Genomic DNA, 20898 nt, shown 5'->3' with positions numbered 1-20898 from the left:
GCCAGTGCTGTGGCTGTAGTATTCCTCAGTATCGTATTGTACTCCACCCGGCATCGCTACTATGTCTGGCACCGGTTCTATTTCTTCAACCGCCGAGGTTTACGGAGTCGAACCAACCAAAATTCTGCAGCATTAGGACGATCATTTAAATAGGTCTGTACAAGGCGTCGTTAATCATTATCCTGGAGACTCGTTAGGTCTGCTTTACTGAGCAATCAGTGATCAACTCATACGTTTCAGAATCTTTTAGAAATATCTGTCCTTTCACTGGCGCGCTCGGCAGCCTTATTCTCTCCTATTATTTACCTACCCACTTCCTTACCAACATCTCAGATGCCAATCTACTCATGATGTCTGAAGTCCGCCAGAGAGCCGGTGTCCCCAAGGACGCATCTAGGTCCACTTCTACAACTAAAGACCGCGGTAATGATGCGCAATCTAGAACTCGCAGCGGCATTAGCATCCTCGACATCTTCCGTGTGATGGTCTCTTTGGCAGTCGTCTCCTGCGGTTTATCATACTATCTCACCGAAACTGTAACATGGGGGTATAACCCCTGGTTCACAAACTGGTCACAGCTGGTGCGATATGTTGTACGTCTTTCCCCCGCATCTAACCAGATGAATTCATTACCCGCTTACTCGACGTTAACAAACTTATAGAAAGGCCCAATAGCCTTAACGCCATCAGAGCTCTCCCTCTACGACGGCACAAACCCCGACAGGCCCATCTACGTTGCCGTGAACGGGACCATTTTCGACGTGTCCGCGAACCCACGCATGTACGGTCCCGGTGGTGGCTATCACTTCTTCGCCGGGCGCGACGCAACCCGTGCGTTTGTAACGGGATGTTTTGCTGAGGATCTCACGGACGATCTTACCGGTGTTGAGGAGATGTTTATACCTATTGACGAGCCGGAGGAATTGGAAAAGTTGAGTAGTGGGGAAAAGAAAAAGAGGCGCGAACAGGATATGCGGAACGCAAAAAAGAGGGTCGAGAAGCAAATTGCGCATTGGGTGGGATTTTTTGGAAAGCATCAGAAGTATTTTGAGGTTGGGAGGGTTGTTAAAGATGACACGGAGAAGGATGAAATGAAGGGGAAGAGGGAACTTTGCGAGGCAGCAAGGAAACAAAGGCCCAAGAGGGAGAAGAGTAAGAGTGCCTAATCTTCGTCTTGATTGAGGTAGAATTTAGGGTGTGTCTGGAAATTGCTTCCGTTACTGGCAGCATATATGTTTATGCGCATTACGTACTTAGCAAGTAGTGAACAGATTGATCAGGTTGATTTGATTGAGTCACGCAATGTACTTGACACGTCCAGTAGCGCAACTTTCCTTCCATGCAAAGTGTGGTCGATTAATCTACCACTAACATCGTTCCCAGCCGAATTCCGGATTTAGAGATATCATTCGTAGCAAAGGTATCATAAGCACCGCGAGAAAAACCATTCGTTAAAAAGCGTTTACTCGGCGGTAACGGCGCGGGCTGTAGATAATCAGCATCATATTCACCATGTAAAATACTGGTTTGCGTATCAGGTGACATACTGTAGATGTTCATCTTGGAGTGACCGACAACCTTCTTGATCTGTCCCTTTTCCTCGAGATCAGCGAGGGCCTTGCGGGCCAAGCTGCCGTTGATCTTGAGACGGTCAACGAGAGTGGCGACGGTGATGAGACGGTAGGACTGGACGTCCTTGTTGAGTCTCTCAGCGGTCGCCTTCTCGAGGACGACGGCGTGCTGGGCCTTGTCCTTGACTATAGCGGAAATATGTTAGTTCGGGTATTCATTATCCATTTTCATGTGTAGATGAGTGCGAAAGTCGGTCCAATTTTCTGGTTCGTAGGATGTTGCGAAATCGAGGATTGTTCGGTGTTGGGTGATGGAGATCATTATGAGGACGGAGAAGCATACCCTTGCCCTTGGACCACTTCTTCTTTTGCTTGCCTGCAGGAGCCTATTTCATCTATTAGCATCATATTGGGCAGATATATCGTCTGTTCTGAGGAGGGCTGCAGCTTACCATTTTGACTGTCTGTGTGGTTGTTGAGAGCTGCGAGACTGAAGCGTCCAGAAGTTGAGCCTAAGTGCAAAATTCGAGTGGGGAGAGAAAGATCACGTGAGAATAAACCCTAGCCCTGGGATGGTCACGGGTCCAGGCTCGGTTACTGAATTCTAGCTACTAATGTGATTGGCTGCGAGAACTATGAAGTTAATGCCTGGAACGTAAGGCAGTGACATAATTATCCCTTTAAAACGGCAACATAAAGATGGTTATGCAACGGTCGCTTATAGAATATTAGACATGTGGCGCAGATAGATAATCTCATCGGTTCGTGTAAGTGCCATGGCTGCCTGATAATACCTTTCCACCAAGAGTGTTTAGAGCCTTAAATTCTGCACCATGCTCATCCAGCTCAATAAATCCCAAAACGTAGTCCTCTTGGGAGCCAAACCAGAATCTAGACTTCTGACCCATGTCAGAGGATAACCATCGCACGTCGTATCTCCCACTGTCGCTTCTTGAAATAGGGACTCGAAAGATGCATGGTGGTCGGTGCGGGCTCCAAAATCGTACACCGGGAAGAGCATTGTTGGCTGTAGTAATGAGCATTTGCGTGCTGGAATGATGCCATATAACCTGTCTAACAGCATGCTCGTGAACCAAAACCGAAACAAGAACTGGAGTGCTCTCCAAGTCCCATACCCAGACAATGTTAGGCCGCGTCTGGTCCACAGTGCTCAGAAGTTTACCATCAAAGCTGAATCCCATCAAGGAAACCCCACGGGAGACACTCGTCGGTTCGGGGACGGTTGAGAATGCAGATGAGCTTGACGACTCAGCGTATTCTAAGCTCATGCCTCCAGCGGCGTAGCGTTCCCGCCATAGGCTAGGAGGGGATTGGTCGATGGGGAAGATATGTGAGAGTGTAGACGAGCAAGAGAACTTCGGATGTTAGTAATGAGACATAAAGCAACACAGTAATTATAATACCGTTTTCGTTCCAAGTAGGTCCACCGTGCCATCTATCTTACCAACAGCCAATACTTGCGATAAGCCATCTCGCACAACAGGACTCCATTCAAGGCCTCTAACTCCTAGATCAAATAATCCATCAGATTCCGGTAAGCCTGTATAGGTCCTAAAGAGCTGCACATCGGCAGTAAAGACGAGAACTTTGGTTCCTGCACTTGCAGCCTCCCATACAGCTATCCAGTGCCCATCAGGGCTCCATTTCAGCCCTTGCGCGTCGACCGTCGGAAGCACTTCGCGTCCGATGACCTCATAGGTCAGAGGCTCATGCACGGTCAGCAGGTCACTAGTCTCTGGTTTCAATAAGATCGCGAGCTGCCCGGTCTTCGGCCGATATCCGTAACCATTCTGATGCGAGAACTTGGGGGACTTTATAATAAGACTGCGGCCAGAGTCCAACTCAAAGACAGTGAGCTTGGTGTTGAATGCGTGGAAAGCAACAATCTCGTTTTCGTCAGCCCCAAAGTCAACGTTCACAGCGCCTGGTTCGACGTTCTCAATCTCCGCATGCTGCCGCAATGGATATAAATCCCAGATCAGGATACGAGAATCGCTTGCGCAGAATACTCGCCGTGCTTCTGCTGTGTCCTGTTTCCGGGAGAACCTTAGAAATTTGCACCCCGTGTCCTTCACCTTAACAAGCTGTACTTCCTGAAAATCTGATGAAGTAGGATTAAGATGAATGAGAAGGTCCTTTCCATAAAAGTGCGCGGCGTATTCACCGTCCTGGGATAGCGCAATCGAGGAAGAAGCTGTATCGTAGTTAGAGCATGCTAACCAGACAAATCAACAAACACCATGGACTCACGAGAACCAGCAGTGTCAATTGACGAGGTTGGAGTTGGACATAATCGTGACATTTTGGAGACGCACTAACGCGCCATAAGAGTTCTTGCCTGTAGGTGTCTATAAAGGCATATTAAACATGGCGAAGAATATGAAGTAGCATGCCCTATCCTAACACGGGGTGCGGAGGCGACGGAGTAAATAGAGATTGCCAAGGCTCTTATCGATAAGATAAAGCAATATCATTCTTCCGTTCCGTGATTGTGTCGCAAAAAAAAGTCTCCCATGGCGAATAATCCGTTCGAAGGCATAGAAAAAGGTTTTCCTGTCATTGTCTGTAACATCGGTCTCATATATATCGTGGCTACGATAGGTCTTAAACGATTTTTTACCCCAAATTTGGGGCGATATCTTCTCACGTTAACGCGCCCTTACTCCACCAAGATGGCCATCTCAGAAACCGTCCCCGCCATATCGAACGGCGTAGCGCAAATCGCACCTGAGAAGGCGGAGCCAGTAACTAGAAAAAAACTCCACGGGCGAGCATTCTATGAGAGCATAGGATCACCGAAATATATCGTTGCGCCTATGGTTGACCGGTCCGAATTCGTAGGTGTAGCTCCCCTTGGTCCCTGCGCGCTAAAAGTCTAACTAATGTTTACTACTCCCAGGCATGGCGCATGCTCACCCGTTCCTTTATGACACCCGAAGAGTCTAAGTCCGTTCTCGCATACAGTCCTATGTATCATGCGCGTCTCTTTGAGGAACATGCTGGCTATCGCGCAAAGGCCTTCCACCCGACTCGCGCTTGGGGCGACACCAAATGCAAAGGCGATGACTCTCCATACCTCGACGGAAACCCAGCGATTGACCGGCCGCTATTTGTGCAGTTCTGCGCCAATGATCCTGATGACTTTTTTAACGCCGCGCGCCATGTGGCACCTTATTGCGACGCCGTTGATTTGAACCTGGGTTGTCCGCAAGGCATTGCAAGGCGAGGCCACTATGGCGCTTTCCTGCAGGAGGACTGGGACTTAATCTACAAATTGATCAACAAGCTTCATATGGAACTCGAAGTCCCTGTTACGGCGAAGTTTAGAATCCAAGAATCGAAGGAGAAGACTTTGGAGTATGCCAAGATGATACTCTCCGCTGGCGCAAGCATAATCACCCTCCATGGACGGACAAGAGAGCAAAAGGGTCATAATACCGGGCTGGCTGATTGGAGCTATATTAGGTATTTACGAGATAACCTGCCCCCGGACACTGTTATCTTTGCGAATGGGAACAACCTGAACCACGACGATTTGGCACGCTGCCTCGAGGCAACCGGCGCAGATGGTGTGATGAGCGCCGAAGGAAACTTGTCGGATCCCTCTATCTTTGCTAAACCTCCTCCAGTCGGCAGCGAAGGGAGAGAATACTGGCGAGGCAGAGACGGAAGAGGAGGATACCGCATCGATGCAGTATTCCGACGGTACTTGGACATCATTTATAAATACGTCCTCGAACAGCCCGTCCCGGAACGAAAACCTCTATACATCCCCTCCGACCCAGAGGAAGAAGCGCTACCGCAATCAAACACTACTACCAACACCACAGCACCGGCAGCTGAAGTCGAAGCCCATGGTGGAGAAGAGAAAGAAGAAGAAGAAGAGGGACCGCCTAAGAAGAAACAGAGAAAACAAAAGGTTCCCCATAAATTCCGCCACGGGAACCCCAACAGCCCTTCTACGAAGTTCATGCAAGCACATCTCTTCCAGCTCTTCCGCCCTCTGATTGCCACGCATACAAACGTCCGCGATGCGCTCGCCAGATCCTCACCGTCCGACATGTCAACCTTCGAGCACACACTCTCCATTCTCGAGGAAGAAGTCAGGAAGGGGCTTAAAGAGTACAAGCAGTTTCCTGAGCGCTTTGAGCATAAGCCCGATCCGAGCTTGACCGGGTCGAAGGCGACAATTGCGGAATATGGAAGGCCGTTCTGGGTCTGTCAGCCGCATATTCGACCAACGCCGGAGGAGGCGATGGAGGTTGGGGCATTGCAGGTTAAGAAGGGAGAGAAACAGAAGAAGGCAGAGGTTGAGAATGAGCAGGATAAAGCAAATGATAGGATGGAGGCTGTTTCTTCGGTTCACACTGTGGAAGCGGCCGATACACCGACAACGGCAGCGAAGGATGCGTTGCTGAGTGGTTAAGCATTAGACCTTGTTAAGAAACGTTTACAACATGTACATACTCCGACAGACTACGCGTTTATACTAATGCATAGCGCCCAAGCCGATGATGAATGAATTCCTACCCACCCAATGTTGCACCCATGCAGTCAATAAACATACCAAAGACGGCATACAAGAGCCTCAATCATAATCAAAAATCCACACGACTGGTATCACGAGTACAAGCAAAGAACATGCCATGCCCTAGAGGAACCCCAGCAGAACACCCAACACCCAGAACAAAGCCAGCCATCTTTCCAAGGTAAATAATCAACACCTAAAAGTCCATAGCAAGCTGCGGTCCCATTTTCTCAAGATCCTCGACCTACCATATCAATATCAGCACAAGACTATCAAACAATGGCACGCGTTAAGAAGTAGAGAAAGATGATAAAAGAAAATAAATGGACAACAGACCTCCAAAAACCCATCCGCAATCCCAACCCCACCACTCGCACCCCCTTGTGCCTCGGACCTCTCAAAAGCTGCCCTAGCAACAGCCTCCCTCACAAAGACATCGATATACTTCGCAACAACGGCATTCGCATCCTTCGCAATCTTCGTCTTTTCGCTCCGGAAATGATGGTGCAAGAGCCTCGTTAACAATTTCGGCGGGATGAGCGGTTCCGATGAGAGGACGTCTTCGTGCTCGGGTTTAGCGTGTGTGATTTCAGCGAGAATGTAGTTTGCTTCACTCTCGTCGTCTGAGGCCGAAGCGGGCGAGGCGCGGCTTGAATCATCTGATGTGGAGGAAGTCGAGTCGGTGCCTGAGTTTGTAGGACTCGGGGAAGGCGATGGCCTTTGGCGGGAAGTGGTGGCTTTTGCGGGTTTATTATTCGAGAAAAAGGTGGTTGCCGCGTTAGTATTTTTGGTCTTTGTTGCTGGTTTGGTGGCTTTGGCTTTGGATGAGCCAGCTGTTGATGCTGACACGGCGGATCCTGACGCTCTACTTGGTGGCTTGAACGGAAGTGTGCGGCGCTTTTGGGGAGCTTGGCGTTCAACTGGCATGGTTCTGCGCTCAATTTGTTTCTTTCTTGTGCTCTGAAGTTGGTAGATGTGAAAGAGGTGTTGGCGGTTGAATCGGCGCGCATCGCGACTGCCAGACGCGAGGTCAGGTGACTTGCGTACACCACTTTCCTTTCCTACGAAGTACTTCGGCACATTGGTTAAAGAGTACGTTGGCGGAATAGGATCACTTGATCAATCGCACCATCTCTACATAAATCACACTCGAAAAGTGCTAGAGGCATGTCTGCTTGAATCTTACTGAGAACCCTGGCACTCTACTTCTCCCCGGGCGGACGAACAACAATAATTTCCAACCCCGAATCCTCCAAAATCCTCCTCGTAAGCGCCCAATCCACTCCAAAAAGTCCCGAGTTGAACCGGCAAGCTTTTAGGCCCTTAATATTAGCATCGTCTGCTTTGGACCACATTTGCTTCAGCTCATCAAGCTGATCCTTCAAATCCGCAATCGCCAGCTCCGTATTTTGCAGAATGATATCGACGCTGCTCACATTGCGTCCATATCCACGCGAAGTAAAGAGGCAGATGACCCAGTGCTTTTTACCTCCCGGCTTTTCGTAGTCCCGTTTTTGGGGCGGGATAACTAATGTAGATCCCTCTGGAAGTCGGATGTCGCGGGCGGGAATCTGGCTACTTCCAGTAACAGTATCTGTTGGGTTGATCTTGCGATATTGAGGCTTTTCGAGGTACATACGGCAGTAAGATTCGTAGATCTCGTATGCCGCAGGGTACTGGGTAAGAATGAAACTGTTAGCTTCGTGGCTTCCTCAGGCCGGTGTAAGAAGGGATATCTACTTTTTTGCGAAAGGCCCCTGCGATTCCTGCACCCCATGAGCCGAGGCAATTGCAAGCGTCTGCGCAAGACGGCGGTTAGTTTTGGCATTTGTCACAGTGTGGCTCTACCTGCGAGTACGATAACTTACGTATCAAAGCTGTGCCATCTGGAGCATCAAAAAGGTCACCTTCCACTTCTATCACCTTGCTGGAAATGGAGTCTGTATCCATTATGGTATTTGTCTTACGATAGTGTGCAGTTGTTTGTCGGGGCGGAGTTGCGAGAAAATAGATCCTGATGGATGCTCTGCAGGCGGTTGATGTGCCATACCAGTGGTTATTGCGCTGTTGCGGAAGCGCGACAAGGATCGTGCGCAGCAAAGAAAGGTTAAGCCTGCAAATTAATCGTTCAACAACAATGCTCCGTATGAGGTTGGCGGAAGATATGCTCTATCGCCGGCTTACGGTATTTTCGGGTCGTACTGAGTAGTTGACTCACCGTCAAGCTATTTTCAGCTTTCCTGGGCCATTTGCCTGGTATATCTAGATATCTTCTGCCTAGCTGGTTGCTTATGTATTTTAAGTTTTGTGTTGAGACACCACTCCTCAGAGCTCAAACAAATAGAATTCGACACAATCTCGCTTATGCACGTATGTTTTTCCTTGCCTTCTTTACCTACTGCTTCGTCTACATCTAGTCTGTAGTTTATGCTTGTACAGTAGACCAAGCACTTGCAGGTTTATCATTCTTTAGCAGCTCCAATACCGATGGCTATATCAAAGGAGACCAAAGTCCGTAATAATTGAGATAACTATACAATGTATACAGTAGGCAGGATAGTTGCCTCCAGCACCGGAAATTGGCCAAACAACTTGCATTTACCAACTCCAAATCCGAGGACGAGCCCTTCGGATCATGGCTAATACGCTGAGTTCATTCCAATCGAGCCTCGAGTCTTTCCAAGAGGTTTGTTCCAACCTGGGCTGCAAGATTTGGCTGTCCCAGGGATCAACATCCTATTCCCGAGCCCGCGTTGGAATGCTCCGAGGGCTCAGTCAACCGGCGGGAACCGAAAAGCCGCAGCGTCCTAGATTGTCTAGGTCTCACAGAGCCTTCATCGGCGGATGTATTGGTACCTTCAGACTCTGAAATCGCGGCTGGTTTTGCTTCATGCACATCGCTTCGAGCGGCCCATGAAGATGTTGTGGCGACAGACAGAGGCGCACTCGCACCGCTGCTGGACTTCTTCCTCCTACTCAGGGATCGAGAAAGAGACTTGAAGATTCCAGACTCCCGGCCACAGCCATGAGTATCGCTTTGTAAACGGGCTACCTCACCCATCATAGTAGTATTGTTGGTCGCCATGTTCTCTTCTGCAACTGGAATATACAGGATGATTCCCCGGGAGGGTTGGATATGTAGAATGTCGTGAAGCGCCGCTTGAATGAGTATGGTGCTGCGGAGGTTCGTGATCGGGGCAATGAGATACGGCAGCGCGAAGACTTTCATGGAGTATGCTGGCACTGTCGAGTTGCCGAATCGCAGCGACGGGATCACTTGCATGCTGACGAACATGAAAGACTCGGATCTCTGGTAGATTTGCGCCATTCGTGTAGTTATTCTCGAGATAACAGCCTCCTCATCTTTGACCTGCAGACTGAATCAGCTTGGAGCCGTCATAGTTGACTTGGCCGACTTACGCTGACGTTTACCAAGACTTCAATCACGACAAGAGAATCCTGCCCTATTCGTGCAACCGGCGGTACAAAGGAGACACCGGAGCTGAATGAATCTTCAAAGAATTGGGTCTTTGGTGGACTCTCGCCACTGATAACTTTCTGTGCCGTGCGTGGCGCTGGAACGTCCTTGTGGTCATGGGCCGTTGACTTGGTGACTGGTCCATCGTCCTCTTCATCCATATCTTCGAAAAACATGGACGGCTTGACTGGAGCTCTGTCCAGCTTATTCCGCTTAAGCGTTGCCTCGGGGACTTCTGGTGACGCCATCGCATGAAACGACATTGGCGACTGGAGGACCGGAATGCCAGGAGAAAGGTCTGAGGAGGAGGCCGACGAAAAGTTCTGACGCCTTCTTAGCAGCGAGAAATCGATCCGATGGCGCCTCTGAGGCATTTTGCGTCTCGAGGAACGAGGTGAAGCGCTACAGGAAAGAATAGCTAAGAAATAGTCCACGATTTGAATGCCCGGCGGCGTTCGATCTGAAGTCGAGGAGATAAAAAGTACACAAGCAGAAGGAGCCACCCGGCGACGCAGCTATTGAATTGGTAGGCACAGTAATCATCACAAAGTCAAGCGAGAAATGCCAAATAGTCAAAGGCCGAGTTTCCGCTCTTGAAAATTTTGTCTATTCTTCGTCGCCTGTCCCATACTACCTCAGGATTCGACTTCCGCTTGATGTACAGGATGCGATGTTGCGGGATGAACTCCTCGTCCGTTGAATCTCTCTTCCACGAGTTGAGACTCGCCTCCAGCTGGCCCTCGAATCGATCCTCGTAGCCGATAACAAAGTCGGTGCTATCATAGGTCTCGTCCCATATAAGACGGTTCAGTATATCTACAATAACGTCAGGCCAGATTTTAAGACGGAATGATGTTGATTACCTGCGGCTGGTCGGAGCCTGTTCTCTGCAGTCTGTGAGGATTTTGGCTGAGGAGATTCTCCCATACGAGCGTCATCATTTTGAGAGGGACTTCTCTTTGTGAAGTCTTCCTCTTCAATGGTTGGGATCGTCTCCACCTCAATTTTGGTTTCCGCCATATTTAGAGCAAGCGTGACTGATCAATCAAATATCAAGCGATAGAGATATTAAACTTCAAGGAACCAAAGACAGTTTAGAAACAGTGTAAAGGTATTTATGCCTCTCAATCTCGAGTGCATCATCCATCCTCACGCGAATCCAATGGTCCTGCTTCTCCAAAGTCAGTCATGCTTGAGGTGAACGGAGCCCACACTGAGTCAGTTGTCATGTATTTAGGGGCACTGCTCCTGAGTGAAGCTGTTCAGTTTTTATCCTGGAAAAGCTAATTGGTAAGTGAGCTTAGCACAGCCCTAAGTTGACTCAAAAAAGAGAGATCTAGTGAGTCACAAACATGTTGCCTTGTGAAATGAGGCCAGCTTCTGCAAGGTTAGTCTATTTCTCGCCCCAGTTCTTCCCATTGTAGACAAATCATCAGGAATTATAGTCAATAGTTGAGACAAGTCTAGCAACTTGTGAGAGATTTGGAAAATACGTCGGGAAAAAACCATATCTCTCGACCAGCCCGGTCTTGGCATTGCTTTCCCCTCGCGCAGACAAAACTTTATCCCCACGCGACGCGCGCCCCAGACAAGGACTACATACGCAGCCTCCAACCACCAACTAGGTGATGAATTAGTCGACGCCTTGTTGAGACGATGGACGACCTTACTACATCCTTGCTCACTGAGCATTTTAGCTATACACCCTTGGTTAGTTCACTCCTGGTCGTCGTTCAGCTCGCCTGTCGCGAGGCTTGCTAGAACGTTCGCTAACACAGCTACAGTCGCTTATAGATGACATTATTAACTCTATCAACAACCTGATTTATCAAGCCATTTCTAGCCTGGAGTCTGGTCTACTGTCGACCCCTGCGGAACGATTGGGATTCGCACATGCTAACAACGGCTCGACCATCCCAGACACCGACGAGGACGGAAATGTTGTTTACCCGGAAGCACAGTTAGAGATTGAGAATGGATTGCATCAGTTGGAGACCCTGCTTGAAGCGACGGTCGACAAGGCATTTGACAAGTTTGAGATTTTCGTGCTGCGCAATATTTTCCGAGTGCCTGAGGATTTGATGGGGTGGATCAGGCTTAAACATTATGAGGTTCGTATTCGAGCTCTCTGCGAGGCGCGCAGTGCGTTAACTGGTATTCGCTCCAGAATATATCATTAGATCCCCCGCCCGACGCGCCGACGATTGACACAATTCTCGTTCTACGGCAGAAGCTGCAAGAAACGAAAAAACTAAACCGAGCATTGAAGCAGGAGAGCGCGAGGAACGAAGTAATGATCGCGCAGCTTAAAGCGATCTTGTCAGCGACGCAAGCCTCGGATGCTGCAACGGACACGAAAGAAAGTGGAACCACGTCTCTTACGAAGAAAGATCTGGACTTGTCGTTCTTGACAGCGAGTCCGGCTGCTCAGCAATCACGCGTTGGCGTTGCCACAGGATCGAACCAGCAGCACACACCGTTGACGACCAAAACTACATTCATTTTGTCACAACTTCCTGCTCTGCAAGCGATGCTAAAAGAGCTCCGGCCTAAGCTGGCCGCTTTACCGGAATCGGGCCTGGCGAAAGACAAGGAACCCAAGTCAGATGAGAGACGAGATTACATTGAAAGCAGAATCAGACTACATCTTGAGCGGTCTGGCCAGCTACCTGGTAATGATGGGAACATTACTGTTGGCGGACGCAGAGTGAACATCTCCGAAGCACAGGCACTCGAGGCCGTGACTAGTATGCTTACACAGGCGGATAGAAAGGAGGAGTAGAAGGGATACTTTTGCGGCCTATGGAATTCAGCTGAAAGCGCTCTATGCGGACCAAGCCAAGCTCCATGTCTCCTGATCCCTTCTGAATGGGACCACGTCCACCTTATCCGACTTGAGTATATTTGTCACCTTCTCGCCTTTCTTTTCGAGGATAATGAACTCCTTCTGCTCCTCGAGGCCGTAGAAAGCGCGGCCGAACTTACTCATGAAGCCCTCGATGATCTCGGGGGTGATATCTTCTTCCTTCAGAACGCCGTTTCGGCACGCCTGCTCGAAGGCGTCAACCACGAGCTGGGTCGTGTACGGCTGGGTGAATACACCCGCTGCGATCTTCTCTCCTCCTCTCTTGGAAGCTGCGGGGTGCGGTGCACTATCTGAGCCAAAGAAGAACTTAGAGTTGCCGGAGGCAGCGGCGCGCAGAAGAGCGTCTCGATCAGCAGGGGTTTTGGCGACAGGCTTGCAGAAGCAGAAAGGGTCTCCTGCCCAAGAATCAATAATAATCGAAAGGTGGTGAGCGGTAACTACAACACGGTCAGACAATATTGCACGTGGAACCCAGGAGGTACGATTTACTTGTTCCCGCAACAGTCGGCCCGCACTTCTTAACAGCTTCCACTGCCGCAGCGGTGGTGCAATGCTCTAGAATAATACGGAGCTTGGGGAACTTCTCATGCAACTGCACGAGGGTAGGCAGGAAGCGCTCTTCGGCTGAGAGCACGGTCACATCACCCTGAGAGGGAACCTCCCCGTGCAAATTCAGGATCATCCCCTGGCGCTCCATTTCGGCGAATACAGGGTAGAACTGCTCGTAGTCGACAACACCGGCAGAGGAGTTGGTTGTCACGCCAGCCGGGTAACTCTTGACTCCCGTAATGCCGCGCTTCTTGGCGTCGATGATAGTTTCCGGCGTGATGGACTCGTGCAGGTACAGAGACATAAGGAAATTTACGTTTGGCTCAATCGCTTGCAGACGCTGTTTGTACTCGAGCGCACGGTCGACTGTGGTGACTGGCGGTACGAGATTTGGCTATCATAGCATCAGATGTTATTTGGCGTTCTTATCAAATCAATGCAGTTGGCGCATCGTTTCATCTCTTGCTTCTCGTCCCCCAGTAAAGTTATCTCCTTACCATAACGAAGACTGTGTTGACACCACCTTGTCTGATGGTGGGGGTAACCAATTCCATCATGTCCCCATCGCGGAGGTGGACTATTTTCCCTCATCAGTTGACTATAGCAGTGCGATGGAGTGGATGGTTCATACGCACCGTGGAAGTCGGCCGATGCGGGGAGCTTGACCCCTTGCAACTTTGAAAGAGTCATTGTAGTAACAGTGGCCGAACTGAGACTTGAACTAGATATAGAAGGTACAGCTCGTCTAAGAGCAGTTATTTTCACAGTTTGAAAGCTGCGTTTGCCTTTGCTCTGAATGCAGCTTCCCTCTCTTCAAATCAACCCCGCCAATTTTTTTTTTATCGTGGGGTAGATCCGTAGATCCGTAGATTGAATTTGATTGGTCAAGTCATGTGGCATTGGCATGGGTGCCAGTCAATTCCACCAACGCTACTCGAGCCCCTAAGGTAACGACAAGCTATCGGGAAGGCGCATCTGACTCAAGATTTGCTCCCGCCGAGAAGGCCGAAGATCCTGTTCGTGAAGCATGTTTGTAGAGTGGCGTCTTACCGTTCGAGGTTTCATGCTTCAACTCTTACTAAGCACATTTACGGAAAAGTAAGATCCTGTCAGTGTCTTTTTCACCTTCTAATTGGTCTAGTTAAGCAACTGTCTGCAGGTCTTGTATATAATATTCTGACCTAGGTTTCTTCTCCCTACATGTCAAAACGTTTGGGATTCCCGCAATGTAGATACCATTGTGAGGCTCTTTGTTAGGCAACAAGTCTAAGGATCTGGCCCCTGACGGATGGGCCGATACCCGTAGCTTCCCCTTAACATTCTGACAGTCTTCTGCACGTTCTGACAACCCACCGCACTCTGAGTAAGGAGGCCATCCCAACATGGACCCCTCCAATTTTATAGACCCAAATCTAACCGAGCCGGATCTGCTGGTTTTAAAGACTCTTTTGCATGATGCCGAGATCCACGGCAGCAGTGGCAGTCTTCAGCCCGAAGAAAAAGGAAACGATCCCGCGGGAGCACGGAACAGAGGGAAATGTATGTCCACGCTCTACTCAGGGCCCGAGTAAGCTCATACTGACAAGGTGGATAGCGACCCAAAATGCGTCAAATCAGACACATTCCGATAAAGACACAATACTGAGACTCCAAGCTCTGAACAACACTCAAGCGGCCGAGTTCGAGCCCACCGTCTTCGTGACCTGGGACATGAAAGATCTCGCAAAATTGCCTAGCATACTAAAAAGGCTAATACAAGCCTACATTGCGACTGCGCGACAGATAGTTCGTGTCGAGACAGACGTTGTCATGCTCACACATCTTATCCTCTACTTCACTACGTCAGTCCCGAGCGCCCTCTACCTTTTCGGGCCTGGAAACTTCACCTGGGTCCACGGCATCCTGCACTGGATTATGCAATCCTACTATGTAGGCACGTATACGCTCATGATGCACCAGCACATCCATATGGGCGGGATCCTAAAAAAGAGTTTCTGGTGGTTTGACGGGTTGTTTCCGTACATCACGAACCCGCTGATGGGCCATACCTGGAACTCATATTACTACCATCATGTCAAGCACCACCATGTTGAAGGAAATGGGCCAGGTGACCTGTCTTCGACGATCCGGTACCAGCGCGATGAACTGATCGACTTTCTGTGCTATGTCGGCCGCTTTTTCTTCTTCATCTGGGCCGAGCTGCCGCTTTACTTCTGGCGCAAGGGAAAGTTCGGTATGGCGGCCAAAGCTGCGTTCTGGGAACTAGGAAACTACCTCGTTGTGGCGCTGCTCTGGCATTATGTCAATTGGAGAGCGACGTTATGTGTCTTCGTCTTGCCGCTTCTGCAGCTGCGTGTGGGATTGATGGTGGGTAATTGGGGACAACACGCCTTTGTCGACGAGGTCGATCCGAATTCGGACTTTCGGTCGAGTATTACTCTTATTGATGTTCCTGTACGCCATCTCCCCCTCCATCCCCCCTCCGCGCGCTGGATTCCTCCCGTCATTTGAACATACTAATATAGCTTGCCGCAGAGCAACCGCTTCTGTTACAATGATGGTTATCACACGTCTCACCACCTTAACCCCCGCCGACACTGGCGCGAGCACCCGGTTTCCCTCCTGCAGCAGAAAGACCGCTATGCGGCAGAACACGCGCTCGTATTCCGCAACATCGACTACATCATGATCACGATACGGTTGTTGCGCAAGGACTACGCGTATCTTGCGAAATGCCTAGTACCAATCGGCGAGCAGGTGGGCATGAGTATGGACGAGAGGGCGGAGATGCTCAGAAGGAAGACGAGGAGGTTTAGCGAGAAAGATGTTAGAGCAAAGTTCTGAGGGATGAAGACGCTAGCACAGGCCCTCCAGGGGCCCGGCCTCGGCCTATACTCGGAATTAATCCTGCATCATGTATGGGGTCGGGAATAGCAAAGGGGATAAAACGGCTGGACCTTGGGAAGGACGGAGTACGATGAAACTTCACACGGGTAGTATATAGTCCTACCTACATTCAGTATATTGCACGAACTATAATTAATAGAAGCCAAGAAAAGACTTTGAAAAGGACTGACAGTTCTTCACAATATGGGCCAGGGACTAGCCAATATAGTTCCACCTGTAGCCGCCGACACCCCTAGCCGCACCCTAACAACCAAGCCCAACCCAATAGACTCTTCGTGAACGAGAAAGAAGAAATGATCCGTGCAACGTGCACTACTGCAGCCAAGAATGTATTCCTTACAGCCGACTGCTTATTCGTCAACTCCAAGTCTCCATCCAGATCTAAGCGCCCGGGGTACAGATTTAGAAACACTGTATTCAGCAGGTCGTGAGTAGTGATGCCCCTGCATCCTTCTGTCCTGCAGAGGGATCCTCCATTAACCAATGGATTGATTTTCTTCTCGGTCCTTGTGGAGAGAGGCGGCTACAGGGCTTTCGCGTGTGGCCTTCTGCACGAGATATCTCCAGCTTGTGTTTGCTGAAGATGAAGAATCAATGTCTTGGAAACTCATCTGAGGGGGCGAGCTGCTCAGGTGCCCTCCACCAAAAACTATATCTAGGCAGAGCCAGGATCCCTTATAGTCATTGTCTTTGTTTCTTCCTCTCGTCCTTGATGGCCACAGGATAACATTCCATTCTTTCTCTCGCTCTCTTGCCTTCCTTCGTTCTTGAACTCCTTGTCTTCTGGAAAGACTCTTCTAATCTTCATTTTCTCTTCCGGAGCCGTTGACCGGACCCTAGTTCAGACCATCTCCGCTCATCGCCGTTCGCTACAATGGCCTCCGCATCATTGGCAGAATCCTACCACGGGTCTTACCACGCATCCTGCGCATCCGACGAGGACGAGTCGAGCTTTCTGAAAAGAATTCGTCTCCTCCACTGGGTTCGACTCGGCGTTTCGTCCCTTGCCCTGGGTATCGCTATCGCAATCATTGCCTGCGAGGCTGTGCCCTATCGTCACTATCGGGTGACATCCTCCTTCGAGAATATCGGACTCTACCTCTGGCCGTTAAACCTCGATATTCGCCCAACCATCGCCATCCTGGCATGCGGATGCGTAGTTGCATTTCTGAGTCTGATTTTCATTGTCGTCGCTCTCTTACCATCTGTTCGTTCAAGATTTTGTCCCCCATTCATCTGAAAACACCGACTAACTTCCCAACAGCCACACTCGCACATCCGTCGCGCAAACCTCGCCGCAGTAGCAACATCATCCTCAGGCTTCGTCGCTACACTCGTCTCCCTAGTCTTCGCAATTTACCTGCCCGGCTCCTCGTACCCTAAAAACTTCGGCAACGTCGAAACCCTCCATTCCTGGACGTGCAAGTGGAAGGCGTCCCACAACCTCCCGCTCGGTTTCTCCGATGAAAGCAGTGAAACGATCTCACCGGCGCCAGTACACTTTGCTCGAGATTGCGGTGCTACCCATGCAGCTTTTATCCTGCTTGGTATCCTTGTTGGAGTCGAGGTCATCATGGGCGTTGCGGCAGGAGTGGGGACTTGGCTTGAGTTGAGCGTCGCGAGGCGGCGTGGGCAGGAACAGTACCAACTTGAGAAGGTTGAGACGTCGTTTGGGTTTAAGAGGTGATCGCCGTTTAGGATGTTGGTATCCTTGGTTGGTTATTATTGCAGGGGGTATGAACCTTTGGTTGATCCTGGAAATTGACAACGTCATTGAGAATTCTCTGGCTTGTTGACGAGGAGATATCCTCTTCGTTGTGGAAGTGTGTGTATATACTCTTGTCTCCAATAGTCTATGGTCTTCAAAGCGGGCGCGGTAATGTACGGAACATATCTATGAGTTACAATTCAACCCTAGGCTATGGTCGTGATAGGAAAGCAGTTCGTCTGGGCCAAGCAAACTTCTTCTAGTTCTACGCTTACTTATCCAAGATATGAGATTGTACTTCCCTAGTGGCTGGAATCTCGGATTGGAAGGTTGCTTCTCTGCTTACAAAAAACAAGGTTAGCCGGCATTCATATCCGAACAGCCACCTCTACAACCTCCTCTCTTGCCTTCCTTCTTGCCTTTCCGTTTGTTATCCCTCTTTTCCTCTCTTCTAATTATCACCTTCTTTCCCGCCCCCTTTGACATCAATTCTACCATGGCTTGTAATACCCTATGAAGACGGGCTTTGATACTTCTGACCTCGAGTTCCGGAGCAGCACTCTGAACAGCGAAACACCTGGGATGATCCATACCGCCGCTCGCTTTGACTGGCTCTCTAACTCGAGTACGCATACCAGTTACCTTTCCCTCCATGACCTACCAACTAACATCTTTCTACAATAGAAACGATGTTGTAACCCAGGAAACCCCCATAACACCCACCCAGGCTGTAATGACAACGAAAGCCTACACCATACCAAGTTTGCCCGGGTGTCTATCCACCGACGTGACAGTGACAACTTGGGAAAGATGGTACTATATAATTAGCGAACGGATAGCTTTATTTGACGTATTCTACGTTGCAGCACCGGGTCGAAGAGAAGAGACACATGCAACTGCCCACCTCCCCTTTAGTATATCCAGTACATCCTTATGATTATAGCGGTTTTTGAGATAATCGTCTTCCTGCCAGTCCAGGATGACGCCGAAGGTAATATCCATTTCTGGGATGGTATTGTCCCATGTAGTAGTAAATATGGAAATGATCTTGCAGGGTACCTGGGTGCAGTCACTGGAACAGCGGTGGATAGTCAGTACTCGAGGGAGCATTCCTTCGGTCTCGTGTTGTGCTTAGCTTTGCATGCTCCTCGGCAGTGGTTGCGTTTTATTAGTGGTGGGAGGGGATATGTATGGATCTTCCGGAGTGACTTCAGTCAGTAATGGGGAGGTTCTGAGACCTTCCGTACTAGGCTCTGTTCAGGTCTGTTTCTGGTCGAGGGGAATGAGATGGAGAGTCGGTTGGGTGGCTCTTTTGTCGACACCCTGTGAATGTGGTTGTTTGTGATCGTGGTAGTCTGGGGTCCTCCAGCGACGAGCTCACACCTCACCGTGGTGCTGGAATCCAGTAGTCTAAATTTTTGGAGATGGACGAAGCTAAGATGAGCTCATTGTAGAAATAGACACTTGACTAATTCCATAGGCCTACCTCTTGTTGGCATCTGCCCAGTTACTTCGCCTGCCTTGGCTTTAAAAATTTGGGACAGCAGCGTCTTGTAGCTGACTGGGTTCTATATATCCTGGGCAAATTAATCAGACTGTTGGCTATATGTCGTTTATGATTAATGCCGCAGCCAAGGTCAAAACACCTCATAGATGACAAAGGTATTGGGAGGGTACCAACAAGGTAGTAAACTGAGAGGGAATTTTATAAGCCTGAGCCCTCAGGCAGAAGAAAAGGGTTATTGCCTGAATATCAAGACGTTTGTGCTAATTAACTAAAGCTAAACTAGTCGTCTACTGATTGCAGTAACATTTGCTTATATAAGCAATTTATCAAGCTCCGCCCGGCAGAATACATCGAGGAACATACATGGTCGCATCTAAGCTCTCCCATTCAAGACAGCTATATTCAAAATGCCTCTCGATCCGGCAGCGATAGCAGACGCGGACATGGACCTGGACGATGAGCAGTACAATTCTGCGGAGGACGAAGACTTCACCCTTGATCAAGCCGCTGAGGACGACGATGCGGAGCTATCGTCCTCTGACGACGAACCGACAACAGAGCCAGTGGCAAAGAAGAGGAAGACGAAGGACAAATCAGGAGATGTGACGCAGGTTGACGCGGAGTTGGACTCGGGAGACGAGGCAATGATCCGCAAGGCAAAGGAAAAGAAGTTGAAGCAGAAGCACGGGAAGAAGGGTTCTGACGATGAGGAGGATATGGATGTGAATTTTGATGATGACGAGGGCGGCACTGGAGGATTTGTGAGGACGAGAGCGATGAAAATGCAGATGTATGTTTTTTTTCTTTGATTTAAGTTCTTTGGTTATGAGATGGAGTCGCTGACGATACGTAGGCAGGAAGAGCGCAAACCACTCGCGAAAATCGACGGTGCTACGATCGATGTCGATGCAATATGGGCTCAGATGAATGCGCCAGATTCAAAATTAGGTCTGGCGCCGATCCCAGACGCTCAAAAACAAGACGAAACCCCGGCCTCTGACACCGAAGTGCGCGACCAGGAGAATGCGAATCCAACGGAGCCCAATGGACCGGCAGAAAAGGGATTTCAGCAAACATCTGAAATGGTCAAAATCAAGCGCACCTACAAGTTCGCGGGCGAGATGATAACAGAGGAAAAAATTGTCCCTCGCGATTCCGCCGAAGCGAAACTCTTCTTATCGGGTAATGGCGATGGCGAAGTCATACCAGTTACTGAAGATGAAGTCGCAAATATGACTGGCAAAGGCAATGAAAACACAAGCACAAACAACACCCTCCGTATCCGCCGCCCACTTCGTAAAATTTCCCGATTCGATCCGAACCCATCCGGCATGATCAAGAAGAGCTGGGGGAAGCAGTCGCTTACAGAAACTGGAGCTCGAACTGGAGCCGGCCAGGAGAACATCCGCGGGCCGAAAATCAACACCGTCGAAAAATCACGCTTGGACTGGGTTGCTTATGTTGACCAGGAGGGGATTAGTGATGAACTCCGGATGCATAGTAAAGCTAAAGAGGGGTTCCTGGGTCGTATGGATTTCTTGAATCGCGTCGACGCGAAGAAGGAAGAAGAGAGGAGGAATGCGAGGTTGCGGGGGGTATAGTGAGCTCAATTGGTGGCTTTATTCTTCACTACATCATTTTGACGCCTCATGCGACCATGCAGGCAGCTCTGATGGCTGCACTATACATGTCATGGAACACGGCGCGTCTCTGAATAAGCTCGTCATAGGGCTAGCCTCGGGGCTAAACAAGCCTGACTCGTG

At 49.6% G+C, this 20898-nt stretch overlaps 13 protein-coding genes across 13 annotated transcripts, besides 1 other annotated feature; 7 read left to right on the top strand and 6 right to left on the bottom strand.

The window, feature by feature from the left end:
• Positions 1-20898: part of a sequence feature (contig 1.14 1606..364334(-1)) that runs on past both edges of the window.
• Positions 122-1166, top strand: ANIA_00954 (putative heme/steroid binding domain protein; the record flags this gene model as incomplete). The annotated part of the gene is made up of 2 exons (XM_653466.2): positions 122-593; positions 663-1166. Exons 1-2 carry the CDS (start codon positions 348-350, stop codon positions 1164-1166), a joined length of 750 nt encoding a protein of 249 aa, XP_658558.2. The 5' UTR covers positions 122-347.
• On the bottom strand, positions 1227-2054 carry ANIA_10130 (40S ribosomal protein eS25). Its single transcript, XM_653467.2, has 4 exons — positions 2024-2054; positions 1915-1957; positions 1548-1757; positions 1227-1485 (listed from the first exon to the last, which is right to left on the bottom strand). The coding sequence occupies exons 1-4, from the start codon at positions 2024-2026 to the stop codon at positions 1463-1465; spliced, it is 279 nt and encodes a 92-aa protein (XP_658559.2). The 5' UTR covers positions 2027-2054; the 3' UTR covers positions 1227-1462.
• ANIA_10137 (WD40 repeat domain-containing protein) lies at positions 2194-3894 on the bottom strand (the record flags this gene model as incomplete). The annotated part of the gene is made up of 3 exons (XM_050613268.1): positions 2194-2947; positions 2996-3786; positions 3843-3894. The coding sequence occupies 3 exons, from the start codon at positions 3892-3894 to the stop codon at positions 2327-2329; spliced, it is 1464 nt and encodes a 487-aa protein (XP_050469097.1). The 3' UTR covers positions 2194-2326.
• Positions 4133-6018, top strand: ANIA_00956 (tRNA-dihydrouridine synthase family protein; the record flags this gene model as incomplete). Its single annotated transcript, XM_653468.2, has 2 exons — positions 4133-4429; positions 4492-6018. The coding sequence occupies exons 1-2, from the start codon at positions 4265-4267 to the stop codon at positions 6016-6018; spliced, it is 1692 nt and encodes a 563-aa protein (XP_658560.1). The 5' UTR covers positions 4133-4264.
• Positions 6191-8070, bottom strand: ANIA_00957 (uncharacterized protein; the record flags this gene model as incomplete). Its single annotated transcript, XM_653469.1, has 5 exons — positions 6191-6316; positions 6369-6389; positions 6457-7234; positions 7327-7831; positions 7989-8070. 5 exons carry the CDS (start codon positions 8068-8070, stop codon positions 6191-6193), a joined length of 1512 nt encoding a protein of 503 aa, XP_658561.1.
• On the bottom strand, positions 8849-9448 carry ANIA_00958 (MIF domain protein; the record flags this gene model as incomplete). The annotated part of the gene is made up of 1 exon (XM_653470.2): positions 8849-9448. The coding sequence occupies one exon, from the start codon at positions 9446-9448 to the stop codon at positions 8849-8851; it is 600 nt and encodes a 199-aa protein (XP_658562.2).
• On the bottom strand, positions 9517-9972 carry ANIA_00959 (uncharacterized protein; the record flags this gene model as incomplete). Its single annotated transcript, XM_653471.2, has 1 exon — positions 9517-9972. One exon carries the CDS (start codon positions 9970-9972, stop codon positions 9517-9519), a length of 456 nt encoding a protein of 151 aa, XP_658563.2.
• ANIA_00960 (MIND complex subunit MTW1) lies at positions 11255-12380 on the top strand (the record flags this gene model as incomplete). Its single annotated transcript, XM_653472.2, has 3 exons — positions 11255-11308; positions 11383-11709; positions 11742-12380. The coding sequence occupies 3 exons, from the start codon at positions 11255-11257 to the stop codon at positions 12378-12380; spliced, it is 1020 nt and encodes a 339-aa protein (XP_658564.2).
• Positions 12393-13842, bottom strand: ANIA_10131 (dihydroorotase). The gene is made up of 4 exons (XM_653473.2): positions 13649-13842; positions 13511-13590; positions 12954-13407; positions 12393-12901 (listed from the first exon to the last, which is right to left on the bottom strand). Exons 1-4 carry the CDS (start codon positions 13701-13703, stop codon positions 12423-12425), a joined length of 1068 nt encoding a protein of 355 aa, XP_658565.2. The 5' UTR covers positions 13704-13842; the 3' UTR covers positions 12393-12422.
• Positions 14466-15857, top strand: ANIA_00963 (uncharacterized protein; the record flags this gene model as incomplete). The annotated part of the gene is made up of 2 exons (XM_653475.2): positions 14466-15467; positions 15549-15857. The coding sequence occupies 2 exons, from the start codon at positions 14466-14468 to the stop codon at positions 15855-15857; spliced, it is 1311 nt and encodes a 436-aa protein (XP_658567.2).
• Positions 16795-17607, top strand: ANIA_00964 (uncharacterized protein; the record flags this gene model as incomplete). The annotated part of the gene is made up of 2 exons (XM_653476.1): positions 16795-17127; positions 17185-17607. The coding sequence occupies 2 exons, from the start codon at positions 16795-16797 to the stop codon at positions 17605-17607; spliced, it is 756 nt and encodes a 251-aa protein (XP_658568.1).
• On the top strand, positions 19579-19944 carry ANIA_00965 (uncharacterized protein; the record flags this gene model as incomplete). Its single annotated transcript, XM_653477.1, has 1 exon — positions 19579-19944. The coding sequence occupies one exon, from the start codon at positions 19579-19581 to the stop codon at positions 19942-19944; it is 366 nt and encodes a 121-aa protein (XP_658569.1).
• On the top strand, positions 19966-20736 carry ANIA_00966 (protein swc5; the record flags this gene model as incomplete). The annotated part of the gene is made up of 1 exon (XM_653478.1): positions 19966-20736. The coding sequence occupies one exon, from the start codon at positions 19966-19968 to the stop codon at positions 20734-20736; it is 771 nt and encodes a 256-aa protein (XP_658570.1).

Source organism: Aspergillus nidulans, chromosome VIII, assembly GCF_000011425.1.
Source record: "Aspergillus nidulans FGSC A4 chromosome VIII".
NCBI classification, from domain to species: domain Eukaryota; kingdom Fungi; phylum Ascomycota; class Eurotiomycetes; order Eurotiales; family Aspergillaceae; genus Aspergillus; species Aspergillus nidulans.
This window is presented reverse-complemented; position numbering and strand designations above follow the sequence as displayed.

Coding starts and splice junctions, on each gene's coding strand:
- ANIA_10130 (XM_653467.2), bottom strand. Junction 1,758..1,914: donor GAAGTGGTCCAAGGGCAAGG/GTATGCTTCTCC, acceptor TTTCCGCTATAG/TCAAGGACAAGGCCCAGCAC. Junction 1,486..1,547: donor CTCCAAGATGAACATCTACA/GTATGTCACCTG, acceptor GATTATCTACAG/CCCGCGCCGTTACCGCCGAG.
- ANIA_10131 (XM_653473.2), bottom strand. CDS start 13,703: ATGACTCTTTCAAAGTTGCAAGGGGTCAAGCTCCCCGCATCGGCCGAC. Junction 13,591..13,648: donor CGCATCGGCCGACTTCCACG/GTGCGTATGAAC, acceptor GAGGGAAAATAG/TCCACCTCCGCGATGGGGAC. Junction 13,408..13,510: donor TCAACACAGTCTTCGTTATG/GTAAGGAGATAA, acceptor ATGCTATGATAG/CCAAATCTCGTACCGCCAGT.